The sequence below is a fragment of the Crinia signifera genome, chromosome 4 (genome assembly GCF_055691185.1).
Source record: "Crinia signifera chromosome 4, ASM5569118v1, whole genome shotgun sequence".
NCBI lineage: Eukaryota > Metazoa > Chordata > Amphibia > Anura > Myobatrachidae > Crinia > Crinia signifera.
Genome location: NC_139220.1, coordinates 19,988,091 through 20,006,190, shown reverse-complemented (window position 1 = coordinate 20,006,190; position 18,100 = coordinate 19,988,091). Strand labels below are relative to the sequence as shown.

The 18,100-nt window shown below is 46.9% G+C and overlaps 1 protein-coding gene across 3 annotated transcripts in view; it reads right to left on the bottom strand.

Moving 5' to 3' along the window:
- DIAPH1 (diaphanous related formin 1) overlaps positions 1-18,100 on the bottom strand; it is a 183,660-nt gene that overhangs the window by 130,966 nt on the left and 34,594 nt on the right. For 2 of the 3 annotated variants that reach the window (XM_083181346.1, XM_083181344.1), the window contains exon 2: positions 4,149-4,175. The exons of the other annotated variant lie outside the window; for it this stretch is intronic. In XM_083181346.1, coding sequence (XP_083037472.1) covers positions 4,149-4,175 — 27 coding nt within the window. The remainder of the gene's footprint in view (positions 1-4,148; positions 4,176-18,100) is intronic. 3 annotated transcript variants of the gene reach the window in all.

Sequence of the window (18,100 nt, the reverse complement as noted above, 5' to 3'; positions counted from 1 at the left end):
CTCGTTTACGATATCAGCCATGGGCGGGGACTAGTGTACACAGTGAACGATATCGGTGAACGATATTGTCCAGTGACATCATGGAGACTCGCTGAACATGGCCATTAGCTATATAGCCAAATTGATCTGCATGTTCAGCTGAAAGGCGGGAGGGTTGTTCATGACCAGCGGGAGCGCGCATCGATAACGACATTTGAGCATACACAGGATATTCTAAATCTAAAAGATAAAATATCCTCCAGTGTACATGGGGCTTTAGTTCGGACAGAGGACAACCAATCGCTTAGGCTGGTTTCACACACTCCGGCTCCTGCCGGACGGTGAAATCCTGCACGGCCAGGGAGCCGTGCCGCACACACTAGTTTATCATGGAGGGGATGGCCACAGCCCGGCAGCCGCCCCTTTCAGTGGCGGGATCCGGCTGCAACTGTGCGGCCGGGTCGTGGCCGTCCCGTGTGAATGGACACAATAGGGTCCATTCACAACTAATGTGTGCGGCACGGCTCCCTGGCCGTGCGGGATTTCACCGTCCGGCAGGAGCCGGAGTGTGTGAAACCGGCCATAGGCTATCAGGCTTTGGACTGATTTTGAGCCAGCACCCACTGTAATAGTGTAGTTATTAACCCCTTGAGTGGTAGGTTTTGCTGGGGCCCCCTCCCTCACCTCTGCTCCGGCATTAGTACACCAGAGCTTCCCTGCCGCCGCTAGTGTCCCCACTGCCTTAGTCGCCGACCGGTCACATTCAGCAGTGATGTTGGCGGCGGCTCAGGAGGACTAAGGTGCCTGAGCGCTCCCGAGTCCCCCCGAGCCGCCCCGAACATCCATGAGCCTGCCGCCGACGTCACTGCTACTAAAAGTATGGCGGCAGGCGGAAGGAGCGATGTTATAAGAGCTCCAGTGTGTGATCACCGAAGCACAGGTGATGGAGGGTTGGGGGGGGGGGGGGGGCTCTAGAGGTGCTGCGCCAGTGGTGCACACCTGGACACCACTGGCGCGCACCTATTTCATATTTGTGGTATGCCTAGAAAACTTCCGCGACAGCCCGCTGCGGCAGCGCAGCTGAGCCCGAGAAATTTCCGGGCATACCATTTAAGGGGTTAAGGGAGTTTCACCTGAGTTGGTTTTTGAAAGAAGGAAAACATCCAATCCTTATACAAAGTAACAGATAGCGGCTGTGAGATTCTAAAAACCGTGCGGTTCCTCTTTCCTGCCTGGGGTTGAGCGCTCTGCTCTGGTGATTCTAGCACAGGCGGGTCTGTATCATAGCTCTGGGATACAGACTAGACTGTGCTGGAAGCAACACAGCAGAAAGCCACACCCCAGACAGGTGATCAAATTTACACAAATGCTTGTGATTCACTGGCAACGTAGAATCGTTTAGAATCCGAGATCCATTTGGTTTAGTAAAACCACTTTCCAAAATAAAACTAAAGTGAACAGGTCAAATAAAACTATAATATTAATCTTAGCTGGACACAAAAGATAGAGCTTCAGTTATTTCTATAATATGCGCTCGATGTTCGCAGCTTACTGAGCAAACCTGAATGAGGCCCTTAGTATCCATTTAGAATTGCCGATGGTCCAAATGATCTGCAATTGTGAATGCACTGACCTGGGAATGCACTGACCTGGGAATGCACTGACCTGGGGGATGCACTGACCTGGGGGATGCACTGACCTGGGGGATGCACTGACCTGGGGGATGCACTGACCTGGGGGATGCACTGACCTGGGGGATGCACTGACCTGGGGATGCACTGACCTGGGGATGCACTGACCTGGGGATGCACTGACCTGGGGATGCACTGACCTGGGGATGCACTGACCTGGGGATGCACTGACCTGGGAATGCACTGACCTGGGAATGCACTGACCTGGGAATGCACTGACCTGGGGAATGCACTGACCTGGGAATGCACTGACCTGGGAATGCACTGACCTGGGAATGCACTGACCTGGGAATGCACTGACCTGGGGGATGCACTGACCTGGGGATGCACTGACCTGGGGATGCACTGACCGTGCTTCTTACAGTTAGTGTTAGTAGCGTTACATATAAGCACAGCGACGTACTGAGGTTATACGAGCAGAGCTATTGGCTGAAGGGAACGTTTCTCATACTCACCAAATGTTTTATAAGTACAATGTGAAACAACTTTTTCTCTAATCCCACATTATGACACAGTCTCCCGAAAATCCCTAAGGGTCCGATTCATAGCTGATCGCACAGGGCGCAAATTTGCCAGCCGGCGCTCAGTTAAGAGGACTCTCCGATAGCGTGAAATCCCGCCTTGTGAATTAACGCGCTCGCCGTATGAATGGATGTGTACAGTTACACGTCCCGTCGCAGCCGTGCAAAGATGTTCAAATCCCATCGTAACAGGACCACCGTCCAATGATCTTTACACTGGGCACAAGTCATCGCAGGCTCAGAGAAGGCAGAGACTTAAGGGGTGTACACACGGCTTCGGTATGATTTACCTACAATCAAAATGCAGACGGACAAAATACAGACAAATACCGATATTTAAAAATAGACAGGTCAAAAATTAGACACGTTTTTTCATAATTTTTTGGGTTGACATGAACCCTGTGCTTCGGGCACGGTGCGCCTCTGCACTCAGCACACTATTAGATTCCCACTCCATGTCCGCTGGGATGGTAAAGTATGTACAAGTCGGTATTTTGACCGTCAGTCAATGGTTGTCTGCATTTTGATTGTAGGTAAATTGACCGCATCCCGTACACACGGTGCAATTCCTTTTCTATTCGGGATCAAATCGCACGGCACAGAGTACTCATTCGATTTTGACTATATATAACGGATCTATATCTATACCATACTCAATGGCCAGTATTCAATGAGAAAAATTCGCCGTGTTTTATGGAGAGTTTGTGCTATTTTCGCCTTGGAAGGAGCATTTTGCTCTCCAAAAGTGAACCACCCTATTCAATGTGATATTTTGGCCGTCTTTTTAAGTGATTTTCGCCGTCTCTCTCCGTGTAGCAATTCTCCATCTTTTCATGGAGAACTGGAATGTGAACTTTTAAACTAAAAAGGTTTTTTCTTTTTATTTTGGTGTAAAAAAAAAAAAAAAAAAAAAAAAAAAAAATCAGGATTTTTTTTCTGTGTAGGGGCATGTTATTTTTATTCATGTGCTTATAGCATGAATATATATTTAATTTAAAAAAAATATATTTTTTTTAAATTTTTTTTTTATATATTTTTTTTTTTACACAGAGCAGCCAGCAGGGGGCCGGAGCTCTCGAGCCGCTCATTAGATATTCATATATTCACTGCACCCGATCATTACATATGCACGATCAGGTGCAGTGAATACTGGGTCCCCCGCTGGCTATAGGGGGGTAGCTTGTGCTGCCTGGGTCAAGGGGAGCCCTCCTCCCCTCCACATATGTTCTGGGGCAGCCAGGGAGACTTTAATCTCCCTGGCTGCCACCGTCCCCCAGCTCCCTGATCGCTCCCTGCCGCGGACGCTCGTCCGCTGCAGGGGTTAAAACTCGCCGCGAGTGGCGGCGAGTCTTAACCACATTAAATAGTGGGAGCAGGAGTGGGAGCCCTCCGGAACAGGGCGAGTGCATGGCGAGAGAAAAAAATCTCTCGCCATGCACGGAGAATTTTTTCATTGAATACTGCCCATAGTCTTTCCCGCAGAGTCTATTTTTCTATTCGATATAGACTGAACATCAACGCGCACCGGCATCCAATCCTGATCGAATGCAGCGGAACACTATTCGATTTTGACTATATGCGATGGGACACTGTAGACTTTGAGAGTGTTCGTGTTGACTATGTCGACATTCGGGACAAAGAAAAGGTTAAAACGTCATGTCGACTTTTTGACTGTCAACCAAATGCTTATGTCGACCTTAGCCATGTTCACCTTCAGTGGTCGACCAATGACTCCTACCCATAAGGAAATAAATGAAAGCCCCGGTAAGTAACGTCATTATATTATGATCCTGTAAGGGCAGCTATATTATTAAATTAGTGTCCGTGTAACCAGCAGCCCCTTTAATGGACCCCTTCAGCCATGGCTATATGTGCAGGAGGGCAAAAGGAAGGATTAAACACAAAACCAATGGAAAGTGCAAGCAAAACAGGGACACGGCACACAAAACACACTTACCTCGTCTACCATAAGACGTTTAAATGTCTGGTATAACCAAAAGATCAGAAGAAAAAAAAAGAGACAAAAGACAAAATCAGATACCAGAAACAACCCACAAATCTCACCAAACATGAACTGTACAGATGAGAAAGTGCACCAACATTTAAACAGTGATCATAAACAGAAAGAGGTTCTGTACAGCAGGCATGTCCAAATTATGGCCCTCCAGCTGTTGTGAAACTACAAGTCCAATCATGCCTTGCCACAGTTTTGCTATTAGGGAATGCTAAAACTGTGGCAAGGCATGCTGGGATGTGTAGTTTCACAATCGCTGGAGGACCACAGTTTGGACATGCCTGCTGTACAGCATTAAAGAGAGTGTATTTCATGACCAGAACAAGGAAGTTCATGCAAATATAAGGTATTGTTGTTAAGCATTGTACAATTTGCACATTTGATTGTTTAATTAGGTGTGCTTATTTTTTTCCTTAACTTCTTACACCTGTTGATGACTGTAGGAGGGGTTACTGAAAACGCAATTCAGCAAGTAACCGCCCATGCAACCAGACCACAGGTGTGCGACACTATACAAGTCCAGAGATATGACTGTCAGAATTGGTCGTTGTTAACATGTGTAAAAGCATTGTAAGACATGACACACGCGCCTATTTTAATCTTGTGCCAAACAGCCCTGAATGGAGCACTACAGGATTTACAGCTAAGCCGCGCCATAACAATTCCCTGGCGATAAACAATACTAATCCTAATTACAGCACACGCTGAACAAATGAGTTTTTATAACGGAAAGCCCAGCCCATCCATTCACTAGGATCAGTGATCTCACACGCTGCCTTGCTGATGTCATAGTGTAGCTTCAGGACACATCCTCAGGGAGGTTACTGGTTTCTTATAGTGAATTAATAAATGCGATCACAATGATACTACTGCTTGCTAGTGAATGGCGTAAATACATTATATAGTTCAGCCAACAATATGCCTTTCTCCTAGTGCTGTGTTAATGGTCTCATAACATTGTAAACCATTGGTACCATACTACAGATACTCCTCATTTTTGTTCTATTTTATGTGCTAAATTCTTGTTTTCCTGGTACACATGCATTTTGCATTCAATCTGCAGTTGTAGTAAGCAAAGTTATCCACAAGAGGGCAGAACACACTCAGTTGTAAATTACATTTGTGAAAGGAAAAAAAAAAAAAAAACTTTTTAAAATGAGTTGGATGTTCCAAGCTAGGTCAGACCAGGGAATTACCACTGCGTCATTGATCCGAGACATTCCCATGTCGGTGCGGTTTACACTGCATATGGGTGTCATCGCCAAGCGTCAGGAAAACGGGTAGATTGAGACCCCTGCCCAAAGGATGCTGGGGTAAGCCAAGCACTCTGTAGGCTGCTGTGCTGCCCCCAGCCTCTTGTAGACACCATTTCCTGCACACCATGTCCCCCCCCAACTTCCCAACCACAGTGATAAATCGCTCGCAGTGTACCAGAGACGCTGGGCTGTGCTGTAACCCGCAATAACCGATTTTACATACGTTAGAAGTCATAGACCAGACACAACGTAACTTGGCATGGGAAAACCTTTATGCAGATAAGGACTCAGTCACACACAGATGTAGATTTTACTCAAACTGTTCAGCGCAGTCTAGCGAGAAAGAGGCTCGGTACGGCCGAGTCAGCCAGTACCTGGTGCGTAGTATATTTTGAACAGTCACATCAGTCTGCCCCAGTGGAGATTACAATCTATATTCCCTACCACATGTACATGCACACACAGACATTCTAGGGTTAATTTGTTTGGAGCCAATTAGCCTACCAGTATATTTTTGGATTGTGGGAGGAAATTGGAGTACCCGGAGGAAACCCACGCAAGCACGGGGAGAATATACAAACTCCACAGGGCCATGGTGGGAATCAAACACATGACCTCAGCACTGTGGGGCAGTAATGCCAACCATTACACCATCCATGCTGCCCAAATACCAACTCACATATCTCCCCAGATAGAGGTCTGAAAATGTATACCCCGTTCTCACTGCAGGCAAATTCCCGGGTCGATCATGTCGACCCGGGAATTTGCCTTTTAACATGGGTTTTTCTGCAGTGTGAACGGGTCGCATACCCGGATCTCATACACGGGTAAAACCCTTCTTTTTTACCCGTGTTTGAGATCCAGGTATGCAGACACGGGTTGACCCGTTCACACTGCAGAAAAACCTGTGTTAAATGGCAAATTACCGGGTAGAACTTCTTCACCCGTTAATTTGCCTAGCAGTGAGAATGGGGGTCCGTCCCGCCGGGGAAAAGCCGTGTATTTCTCACATGGCTATAGGGCAAAGCCATATAGAAACCTCCCGCAATGCAGGTACTGGCCAAGCTATAGAGCCAACATATCTGGTGGACACTCTGCAAACTGGTCCCAGTTACATCACATACAGGGATGAGGACTATGCTATCACCATGCCAAGCGACCAGAACTAAATATCCCATAGGTCTGCCAATGGCTGTCAGAATGGCAGGCGTTTCCGGCTGCTCCCTGTGTCACCAATTCTCAGATGATGTTACTGTATTTGGTATGTGGCAGGCACTCTGCTAGGGGGAGGGGGGCGTGGGAATTAGGGCACTCTGCTACAGCAAAAGCTACAACAACAAAAAAAGTGATCATTCCGAATCCGTGCTGGATACAGTTCCCTCTCCAACAGACCAGACATGGAGGAGGTTTGGGCCATGAAACTATTTGGTGATTAGGAAGGGGGAGGGGAGGGTTCATTCCAGGCCAAATAAATAAACAGAGGGGCGGGGGGGGGGGGGGGGGGGGAGTGCGGATCTACTTCTAATCGGTCCTGTGACTAATGAACGAGGAGAGAACGTAACCTACTGTATGGAGAAGCCAACTTTCATATTTATTTGTATTGTTTAGTAAGAACATATAAATGACAAAACACTCAAACAAGAAACGCTTTTTTCGGTCTATAAAAGATAAGTGGATTCCGATCCTCGTTCATTTTATACCAGAGGTTGCCAAACTTTATTGAACCACAGAAGCATAAACCTGTGTTTATAGATCGATCATCCTTACGTTCTGTTTAAGTGACTCGCTTCTGTTTGGGTGCCGGATGACGCTCCGACAGGGGGGGGGGGGAACCAGACAGTCAGTATCCCGACGTCGGGATCCTGACTGGCGGTGCTCAGACAGGGGGGATCCCGACTCACAGGGGCTATTCTCCCTTGTGGGGCAATTTTGCGCTCGCCCCCGTCGGAGCACCGGCAGTCCGTATCCCGACGTCGTGATACTGGCCATCGGGATCCCCCCCGTCGGAGCGTCATACCAAACCCCCTTCTGTTTACCCACAGAACAAGGAGTTTGGGAACCACTGGGTAATCCATGGTCACCATATAATCCCCTACATCTATAGAGCGGTGTAAAAATACCAGAGGCATAAGGAACGCTTGTTCCATTAATGAGGAGCAAACAACCTGTAGCTGCTGGTGGGTACTGGAGGAACGACTGAGGGTAAGAACAGTCATCACGTAGATCAAGGACTTTGAAAAATGAATTAAAAGATTTTGAAGGACCTTCATCCCGACTGCAGAGGAAGAGGAGCATCAAGAGGAGCAAGTGACTTCAGGAATGTGTTTGGCTCGGGAGTTAGGGAGACGTTTAAATTGGAATTTAATTTTTAAAGTTTATGGGATTTATTATTTCCTCTATAAAGAATCACATAAAAGAACCTTGTTGAGACATCAAAGTAACAGTAACTCACACAGGACTAGAGAACACACCATTAACAACTTGCTTGGCACCTCATGGGTATATCCACTTATGGGATCCTTGTGAACCCTTTTTTGACAAATTCACTTGGCACTCAAATTGTTAATCAATGCCAGGCTTCCAGGACAAAAAAAATACACATACCCCCACTATCCACGTCAGCACTGAGTTGATTTTATATAGTGTGGCTCTTGGAACCCGAAAATCGGGTCCCATCGCATACCACTAATTAAGGTATGCGATGGGCGCCATGCTAGGACACAAGTACCCATTTTTTTAAAGAAATTACCAATTGACTACTAGGCCTCACAAGGGGCCAGATGCACTAAGCTTCAAACAGCGATAAAATGGAGAGTGATATACAGCCAGCCAATCAGCTAACTGTTATGTTACAGGCTGGGTTTTAAAAATGACAGGCATTAGTTGATTGGCTGGCTGTTTATCACTCTCCACTTTGTCACCTTTTGAAGCTGGATACATCTGGCCCACAGTGTTTATCTCTTGCTAGAAATGATAAAATGTCTGTTTCACTACTGGGTGGTCCAGCCCTATACGGGCGATTCTGAACTATTAGCCAAAATGCGAGTTCGGCCCCGTCACAATGCTTTTTGGGGACTGCGCATGGTCTATTATGCGCATATGCAGAACAGTTTGGCATTTCCATGGTTACGCGGGCGGGACAATGTCTGCCGGGCGGCTGATGTCACAGGATGTCAGCCACCCTCCCAGTCTTGGCAAATGCAAATGAAAGTCCATTCTGATCGAATAATTTCCCCTGCAGTGGAGGCGTCTTCGTTACACATTTCCTTGCATGTTAACAAGGGGGAATCGGCGGCGGCGGCGGCGGCAGCAGCTTACTGAGCCAACCGGATTCTAGTTTTTGGGTTGGGAGACAATGAACCTAACAGCATATTTTGAGATTGTCACAGCGACGCGTTTCTCCAGCATTCAGAGACGGTGAAACACCAATTATTTACTCAACACAACTCACTACTATGTACTCATCGTTTGCACACAACGTAAGGAAAGTTATGGTTAAGTCAATCCATGACGTGTTTTCCCTTGTAAACCTTCAGCCTTCAGGCGCATTTTAAACAAGTGATTCTACATTATAATATATACAGTATGATCCAAAAGAGGAGTCGGCGAGTAACAATTATGAAAGCTTAATTGTAGCCTTGCAATGCCATCCACCTATCCTATTATTAAACCTCAGTTCTCTATATTAATTATACATGGGTGGCAGACATATTGGCCCCATGAAGATATACCGGGCAGTATGGATGGTGTAATGGTTACATTACTGCCTCACAGCGCAGAGGTCATGGGTTCTATCCCCACCATGTGTTATATATACGGGGCAGTACGGACGGTGTAATGGTTACATTACTGCCTCACAGCGCTGAGGTCATGGGTTCTATTCCCAGCATGTGTTATATATACGGGGCAGTACGGATGGTGTAATGGTTAGCATTACTGCCTCACAGCGCTGAGGTCATGGGTTCTATCCCCACCATGTGTTATATATACGGGGCAGTACGGATGGTGTAATGGTTACATTACTGCCTCACAGCACTGAGGTCATGGGTTCTATCCCCACCATGCGTTATATATACGGGGCAGTACGGACGGTGTAATGGTTAGCATTACTGCCTCACAGCACTGAGGTCATGGGTTCTATCCCCACCATGTGTTATATATACGGGGCAGTACGGACGGTGTAATGGTTAGCATTACTGCCTCACAGCACTGAGGTCATGGGTTCTATTCCCACCATGTGTTATATATACGGGGCAGTACGGACGGTGTAATGGTTACATTACTGCCTCACAGCACTGAGGTCATGGGTTCTATCCCCACCATGTGTTATATATACGGGGCAGTACGGATGGTGTAATGGTTACCATTACTGCCTCACAGTACTGAGGTCATGGGTTCTATCCCCACCATGTGTTATATATACGGGGCAGTACGGATGGTGTAATGGTTATATTACTGCCTCACAGCACTGAGGTCATGGGTTCTATCCCACCATGTGTTATATATACGGGGCAGTACGGATGGTGTAATGTTAGCATTACTGCCTCACAGCGCTGAGGTCATGGGTTCTATCCCCACCATGTGTTATATATAAGGGGCAGTACGGACGGTGTAATGGTTGGCATTACTGCCTCACAGCGCTGAGGTCATGGGTTCTATCCCCACCATGTGTTATATATACGGGGCAGTACGGATGGTGTAATGGTTATATTACTGCCTCACAGCACTGAGGTCATGGGTTCTATCCCCACCATGTGTTATATATACGGGGCAGTACGGACGGTGTAATGGTTACATTACTGCCTCACAGCACTGAGGTCATGGGTTCTATCCCCACCATGTGTTATATATACGGGGCAGTACGGATGGTGTAATGGTTACCATTACTGCCTCACAGTACTGAGGTCATGGGTTCTATCCCCACCATGTGTTATATATACGGGGCAGTACGGATGGTGTAATGGTTATATTACTGCCTCACAGCACTGAGGTCATGGGTTCTATCCCACCATGTGTTATATATACGGGGCAGTACGGATGGTGTAATGTTAGCATTACTGCCTCACAGCGCTGAGGTCATGGGTTCTATCCCCACCATGTGTTATATATAAGGGGCAGTACGGACGGTGTAATGGTTGGCATTACTGCCTCACAGCGCTGAGGTCATGGGTTCTATCCCCACCATGTGTTATATATACGGGGCAGTACGGATGGTGTAATGGTTATATTACTGCCTCACAGCACTGAGGTCATGGGTTCTATCCCACCATGTGTTATATATACAGGGCAGTACGGATGGTGTAATGGTTATAGCATTACTGCCTCACAGCACTGAGGTCATGGGTTCTATCCCACCATGTGTTATATATACGGGGCAGTACGGATGGTGTAATGGTTAGCATTACTGCCTCACAGCGCTGAGGTCCTGGGTTCTATCCCCACCATGTGTTATATATACGGGGCAGTATGGATGGTGTAACGGTTAGCATTACTGCCTCACAGCGCTGCGGTCATGGGTTTGATTCCCACCATGGCCCTAACTGTGCGGCGTGTGTATATTCCCCCTCGTGCTTGTGTGGGTTTCCTCCGGGTGCTCCGGTTTTCTCCCACATTCCAAAAATATACTGGTAGGCTAATTGGCTCCCAACAAAATTAACCCTAGAATGTCTGTGTGCGTGTACATGTGGTAGGGAATATAGATTGTAAGCTCCACTGGGGCAGGGACTGATGCGAGTGTTCAAATATTCTCTGTACAGCGCTGCGGAATATGTGTGCGCTATAGAATAAACTGGCAATAAATAAAAATAAATGATATAAACGGTTAGATAATCAGGGTCTTCAGCTCTTCCTCCTGCACGGAGCTTATCCCCTGTTTTCGCTTTGTTTTTTGGAGGGGGGGTGGGGGTAAGGGGTAGACCATTATAAATGTAAGCGGTTTCCTTAAGTGGAAAGAGATGGGTATATGGAAACTAATCCAGCGCGTCGTTTCTTTATATTTTTAGCGCAGTTTTTGAGTCACAAGACCGGCTCAGAGCGGCTGACACGCTTCTGTTTATGCTGGAAACATCAAACGAGGAAACTGCCTTTATTTCCCCATAGTAGGAAAGCAGGTAAAGCAACAAAATAGGTCATTAAGTAAAGATACTGAGCAATACCATCCCTAAGCCAACAGGTGGCAGCAGAACAGTGCGGAACTTCCATGGGGATCCGGATCAAGTATGGGTCATTGTGTCGACCACAGAAGGTCGACCTGGCTTAGATCGACACATGATACAGGTCGCCATGGCTAAGGTCGACACAAGCATAAGATCGGCAATGGCTAGGTTGACGTGAGTTTTTCAAGGGTTTTGGTCACGAATGTTGACACAGTCGACATGGACACCGCAAACGTGTACCGATGAGCTTGCCTTTGGGCACGGTGCCTGGCTACGCTCCACACACTATTCTATTCTAGGGTTACTGTAGACAAATGTCGACACAAGCAATACATTTCAGCGTGGCATTGGTTGAAACATGAAAACGTCGACATGGGTTTTCACGATTTTTCCCATTTTTTTACTTTTTCATACTTTAGCATCCACGTGGGAGCGAGGCACCGGGCCTGAAGCATGCACGGTGACTAATCGCAGAGCCACGCACTCAGCTGTCGACCCATTACCCACACTCGCTTCCATGGGAGTCTGACCAAGCTCAAGCTGTTCAGAGACAGGGTATGCTAGGTGCTGTAGTTCAGCAAGTTGGATCATTATTACCGAAAGGATAGCAAAATTGATACGAGCATAGTTCTGAATGCACAGTATCGCGTGCATACTGCCATCGCTTTACTGAAATGTACGCTCGTTATTTAATGGGACATCACATTACAGCAATAAGAGTAATTACAGAAGTCATCGTCATGGATTAGATTCAGATCCTTTTTGTCCGTCTGTCCACCGTTCGGAACTGGGTGCACAGGATAATCTATCTTGGAGTTGGAGAGCATAAGATGCTTACAGCAGCACAGAGTATTACAGCAGCCCCAGCCACCACCACATACACACACCCCCCCCCCCCCCCACACACACCCCACACCCCCCCCCCCCCCCCCCCCCCCCCGGTGCCGTCTCTTAACGATGAGGAATGAGGGTGTGGGGCACAAAAGTGAAACAGGAAGTGCCTGGTCTGATTGCTCATGTAACGTATTAAAAGCCAGGAAACATCCACTTAATGTTTCAAAAAAAAGCCTTTATTTCCCTTTTATTCCGTGCCAAGGGTTCTTTTTTCCCGCATGAGACATCTCCGAGTCTCTACGCCGCTCAAGAAAATCCATCCACATGGAAAAGGTCGAGATGAGGTTTTTTTTTTACTTTTTTCTGTGTCAATGTTGACACCTGAGCACAATTACCCCTAATTAGTGTATAGCGTCCCCTCACGTGGCTCGCTATGCGTCAAGCCAGGTGCCTCGCTCTGGACAGTTGGTCACCTGATGACATTTTATTTATTACCAGTTATTTACATAGCGCACACATATTCCGCAGCGCTGTACAGAGACTAGTACTACTACCACATGTACACGCACACACATTCACTCTAGGGTTCATTTTGTTGGGAGCCAAATAACCTACCAGTATATTTTTGGATTGTGGGAGAAAACCGGAGTAACCAGAGGAAACCCACTCAAGCACGGGGAGAATATACAAAGTCCGCAGTTAGGGCCATGGTGGGAATAGAACCCATGACCTCAGTGCTGTGAGGCAGTAATGCTAACCATTACACCATCCGTACTGCCCTGTATATATAACACATGGTGGGGATAGAACCCATGACCTCAGTGCTGTGAGGCAGTAATGCTAACCATTACACCATCCGTACTGCCCTGTATATATAACACATGGTGGGGATAGAACCCATGACCTCAGCACTGTGAGGCAGTAATGTAACCATTACATCATCCGTACTGCCCCGTATATATAAACACATGGTGGGGATAGAACCCATGACCTCAGCGCTGTGAGGCAGTAATGTAACCATTACACCATCCGTACTGCCCCGTATATATAACACATGGTGGGGATAGACCCCATGACCTCAGCGCTGTGAGGCAGTAATGCTATAACCATTACACTATCCGTACTGCCCTGTATATATAACACATGGTGGGGATAGAACCCATGACCTCAGTGCTGTGAGGCAGTAATGCTATAACTATTACACTATTACGTACTGCCCTGTATATATAACACATGGTGGGAATGGAACCCATGACCTCAGCGCTGTGAGGCAGTAATGCTAACCATTACACCATCCGTACTGCCTTTTGCAAATTTGATGACGTTATTTTTTATCATCATTACATAAGTGTCTTCAATATGTCAACTGTATCCTCATTTTTCATTCCAAATAAAGCATGAATGTGAGGTTAGTCAGCCAGAAAGCTCTCTCTGCTGGGCCGGGGCCTTTCTGGCGTCAGGACGTTTATTTAGCAGTGCTGGGAAATGGGGAAATGCTGTTTCTGTGACCGTGCAGCGCTCTCTGTGGTGCCGGTCTAGAGCTAAAAGAGTGCACCAAAAAATATATACAGTATATAGAAAAAGAAGTGTTTAAGTTCCCAGAAACCTAATTTATATTACAAGGTTTAAGTAGGGTTTCTTTATTTTCTGGTTATGGTTTTTTTTTTTTTTTTTCTTGATGGAAAAAGCCCTGGAACAGGGATCAAACTCCATTCTGAAACGAGTCCTGTAAGTTGCAGAACATCGGTGTGTACACAGGGGTTTGCTTTCATTATCGTGAAAAACGCCTATTTCATAGATTAAAAAATTATTATAAATGATTGCATAAATAGTTAAAATCCCATCACAACGAGGGCTTCTGCAAAGTAATTTCACCGTGAGCTGTGACCGTTTTTACTTTCCCTTTGAGCGGTGACAGTTTTTAGCTCACAATCTCCCCGGCCCCTCCCCCTATCGGCTCCTCCCTCCAATATCTGTCTTCACAGCTCCCTCAATATCCAGCAAGTTTGAAACCGATAAGTGTCCCTGCACAAATTTCTTTCACTTTCTGCTATGACATCTTTTAGCACACAAAAAAGAGTCATCTGGTCCATGAAGTGGCCTCTACCGACCATCAGCCGGTTGCATGCATAACGTTACACCGCACACATAACCTGCAGCCATTACAGACACAGTGATTGCAATTGTATAACAGGTTCCCCCTCCCAGTGACTGAAATAATCCCACAGCGACTATTGTGCACTCAGTTTATATAAACCCTGAGAAGTAGAAGGGAGGGATCCGTTTCCTCAGCAGCGGGCACAGTACCAAGGAACAACTCTTCCAATTCCCTCAGATATTCTCCTCACCATATCCTGGTCTGCACTGGACAAGCCCCACCCTGTGCCCGACGCAGTTACCTGTACATCAGGCGCATGTCGCACCAGAGAAGCAATTACAAAACCGATAACTGTGTATATGAGGCAGTGTGCAGGGATGTACACCGTCTAGGCGTACGCCTGGTTTGCCGTGGGTGTCCGATGACCTCCCAACAGTTGGGATCCTGAATGACAGGGCTATTCTCCCTCGTAGGGGTACCGGCAGTAGGGATTCCGATGTCGTAGCGCTATACCACACCCGTTTGCACATGTATTGACCCTATACAAGATAAAAAAAATAATAATACAGATTTTTGCTTGTATCAACCCTGTGCAGACTAAATTATCACCTCACTGAGGTTCAACAACATGAGCACCCCCATGAGCCACCAGTAACACCGCTTCAAAAGCAGTCGACTTTCCTTGCCCATACCGGTGTCCACTCACTGCTAACGTACACAAGGTACGCTCTGCAAACGGGCCTGCACCAGCCCCTTAAGGTGCCCATACACTAGTAAGATTTATCTTCAGATCTGGCTGGTTGGAACAAAAACATGGTTATGGATGAGTGACAGTTTGACAGTTTTCCAGCATTTCTATGCAAATGGTCAACTGTCATTTGCACTCATCCATAACCATGTTTTTGGTCCAACCAGCCAGATCTGAAGATAAATCTGCGTGTGTATGGCCACCTTTAGGCTCTATGGCCTGTGTAACACTGAAATAATGATATTGACCAGATTGATTATATTTTGTGACTCATCATCCAAGTTCATAAACCAGCATCCAACTTGTATATGTCGTCACTCAATAAAGATAAGGATTCTACAATGCTTTCCCCCCCTCATTGCAGCGGGCAATTTGCCCAGGGCATGAATCAGCGTCTGGTGTGCCAAATGCAGGGCAGCCCCACACACACACACACACACCAGATCTGTGATCAGCTGCTGAGCTTGTCCGCAGACACTCGTCGCTGTGAGGGGGAGCAGCACCGCGGTGCTGCAATGGGAGTAACAGCAGTCATATGTTCCTTATGACCGTCCTAATGTGATTACGGGTAACACGTCCACCTACTAACGTCAGGACTAATGATCTGTAACAGAATTAGGTCACAGTAAAAGCAGCGAAATAAACATCTTTGTTTACCACTGGCATTGAACGCATGTGCTTGGCCTGACTGTAAAGGGGCCACTGTCCTGATCCAACAGAGCAGGGATGGGGAACCTTTGACCCCCCCAGCTGTTGTTGAACTACGCATCCCAGCATGCCCTGCAACAGTTTTAGCGTGGCCAAATAACAAAACTGTAGCAGGGCATGCTAGGATGTGTAGTTCAACACCAGCTGGAGGGCCAAAGATTCCCCATCTGCGCCATACAGAAAGGATAGACAGAATCTGGTTGCTATTGGTAACATCACCTCTTAGTAAAATATACCCCTTAGGGTCCGGACCACCCATCCCAGGAGACATCTGATGACTGCATCAGACGTAGACAAAGGGACAGTTGTTCTCAGTTATCATTTTGCAGCTACATCGGTCTACTCTATGATAATGCAGCCAATATGTCGACAGCAACATACTCTACAGCAATATGCCGACACCGGTATGCGGGCAAGGTTAAAGGTCAGTACTTCTAGCACAATAATTGTTACCTCAGCATGTTTAGCGTTGCACTGCCGACACCGTTTAAACGCTTTACGCATCATTCTAACCTTGTCGGCATAGTGCTTGTAGCGTACGGCCGGTAGCGGCGACGCTGCAGGGAATGCCACTGCCGACATATTTTATATATATCCTATGTGTGGTCCACATACCAGGACTGATTTACGGACGCCATGATGGAATGTTCCTTCGTCAGCCAGTTACCATAAACAGAACCATAAAACACAGAGCAGCGGAGATTAGGGTAAGCCGGGATTCACCTACTGACTCTGGACAATTCCCAATCACATTACAGAAGGAAGCACTGCAGGAAAACGGTTGAAAACAGGCGGCATATCATACCTACCGTACCATCCCATCGCCACGTAGGACTTACGTGGTGATTGGTGTGATCCCATCGTCACGCTTGTGTATCTATTTTGCTCCCCTAGTTTATAGAAATGCATCGAATGTCCGTGGCGACGCGGATGCGACACAGGCGCGCGAAACACGCACGAGCGGCCGCGACACAGAAATGATGAGCCGGCTATATCTTTATATCCTAAAAAGAAATATAAGTCCACTTACTTGTTTAGGGTGTTCTATATGTACGAAACCCAACAGGTTTATTTTGCAAGTCTAAAGTGCCCTACATACTAGACGACCCGCGGGATGGCCGATATTGCTGGTCCTGTGGGTGAACGATATTGTGTATGCACACTGCACGATATCATATTTATATAATTCGGTGACGTGACCGGTACCCCGCTGAACATGCAGGGTGTATTCAACCGAACCTTGCTGTTCTATAAAGTCCGCAGCCAAAAAAAGTCCAGAAAATCAAGTTGCCAGCGGACTCCGTGGGTTTCTGTGCACTCGCCACGATCTTTTGGAATGGGAAAAAGCCCATTGAATTGAATAGGATTTCCCCACGCTGCAGAGATTTTGCTGGCAATTAGCCTCACGGCTAACTAAGCCAGGAAGAGGGTGCATCTATTGGCAAGGACAGAGGAAAAAAGTTCAGAGTTACCAGTAACCTGCCTAAGTGCTTTAACCGTCTGGGTTTTGTACATAGCGCCACCGGGATATGGTCGCTAGGTTGACACTTTAAAAGTCGACATAGGACTGTCAAAAGGTCAAGCTATGACTGAGGCAACAATTCTACCCACTGTGCCAATAAACCACCTTTACTTGGTATATGGCTATTGGGGCAATTATTTCAGTTTTTAGTATACAGGGATACGGTCGTATTGTCAACCCAACTTAGGTCGACAGGGTTCTAGGTCGACATGGATGAAGGTCGACTGGTGTCTAGGTTGACATGGGTTTTTTCACTGTTTTTTTGAGCAGACATGTGCCAACAGGCGGTATTTCATGCCCTTCCATCCACTAGGGCGTGGTGGGAGAATAAAAAAGTGTGCCAAGCACACACAACGGGGCACCGTGCCGAAGTATAGCGAGGGGCTGCGGTTGACTTCCAACTGTGTCGACATTCGGGTAAAAAAAACAGTGAAAAAACCCATGTCAACCTAACCCCATGTCGACCTAGAACCCTGTCGACCTAAGTCGGGTCGACAACACGATCCACACCCAGTACACGGTGGACACTTGTATTGCCATAATGCAGTGATGGCTAACCTTGATACTCCGGCTG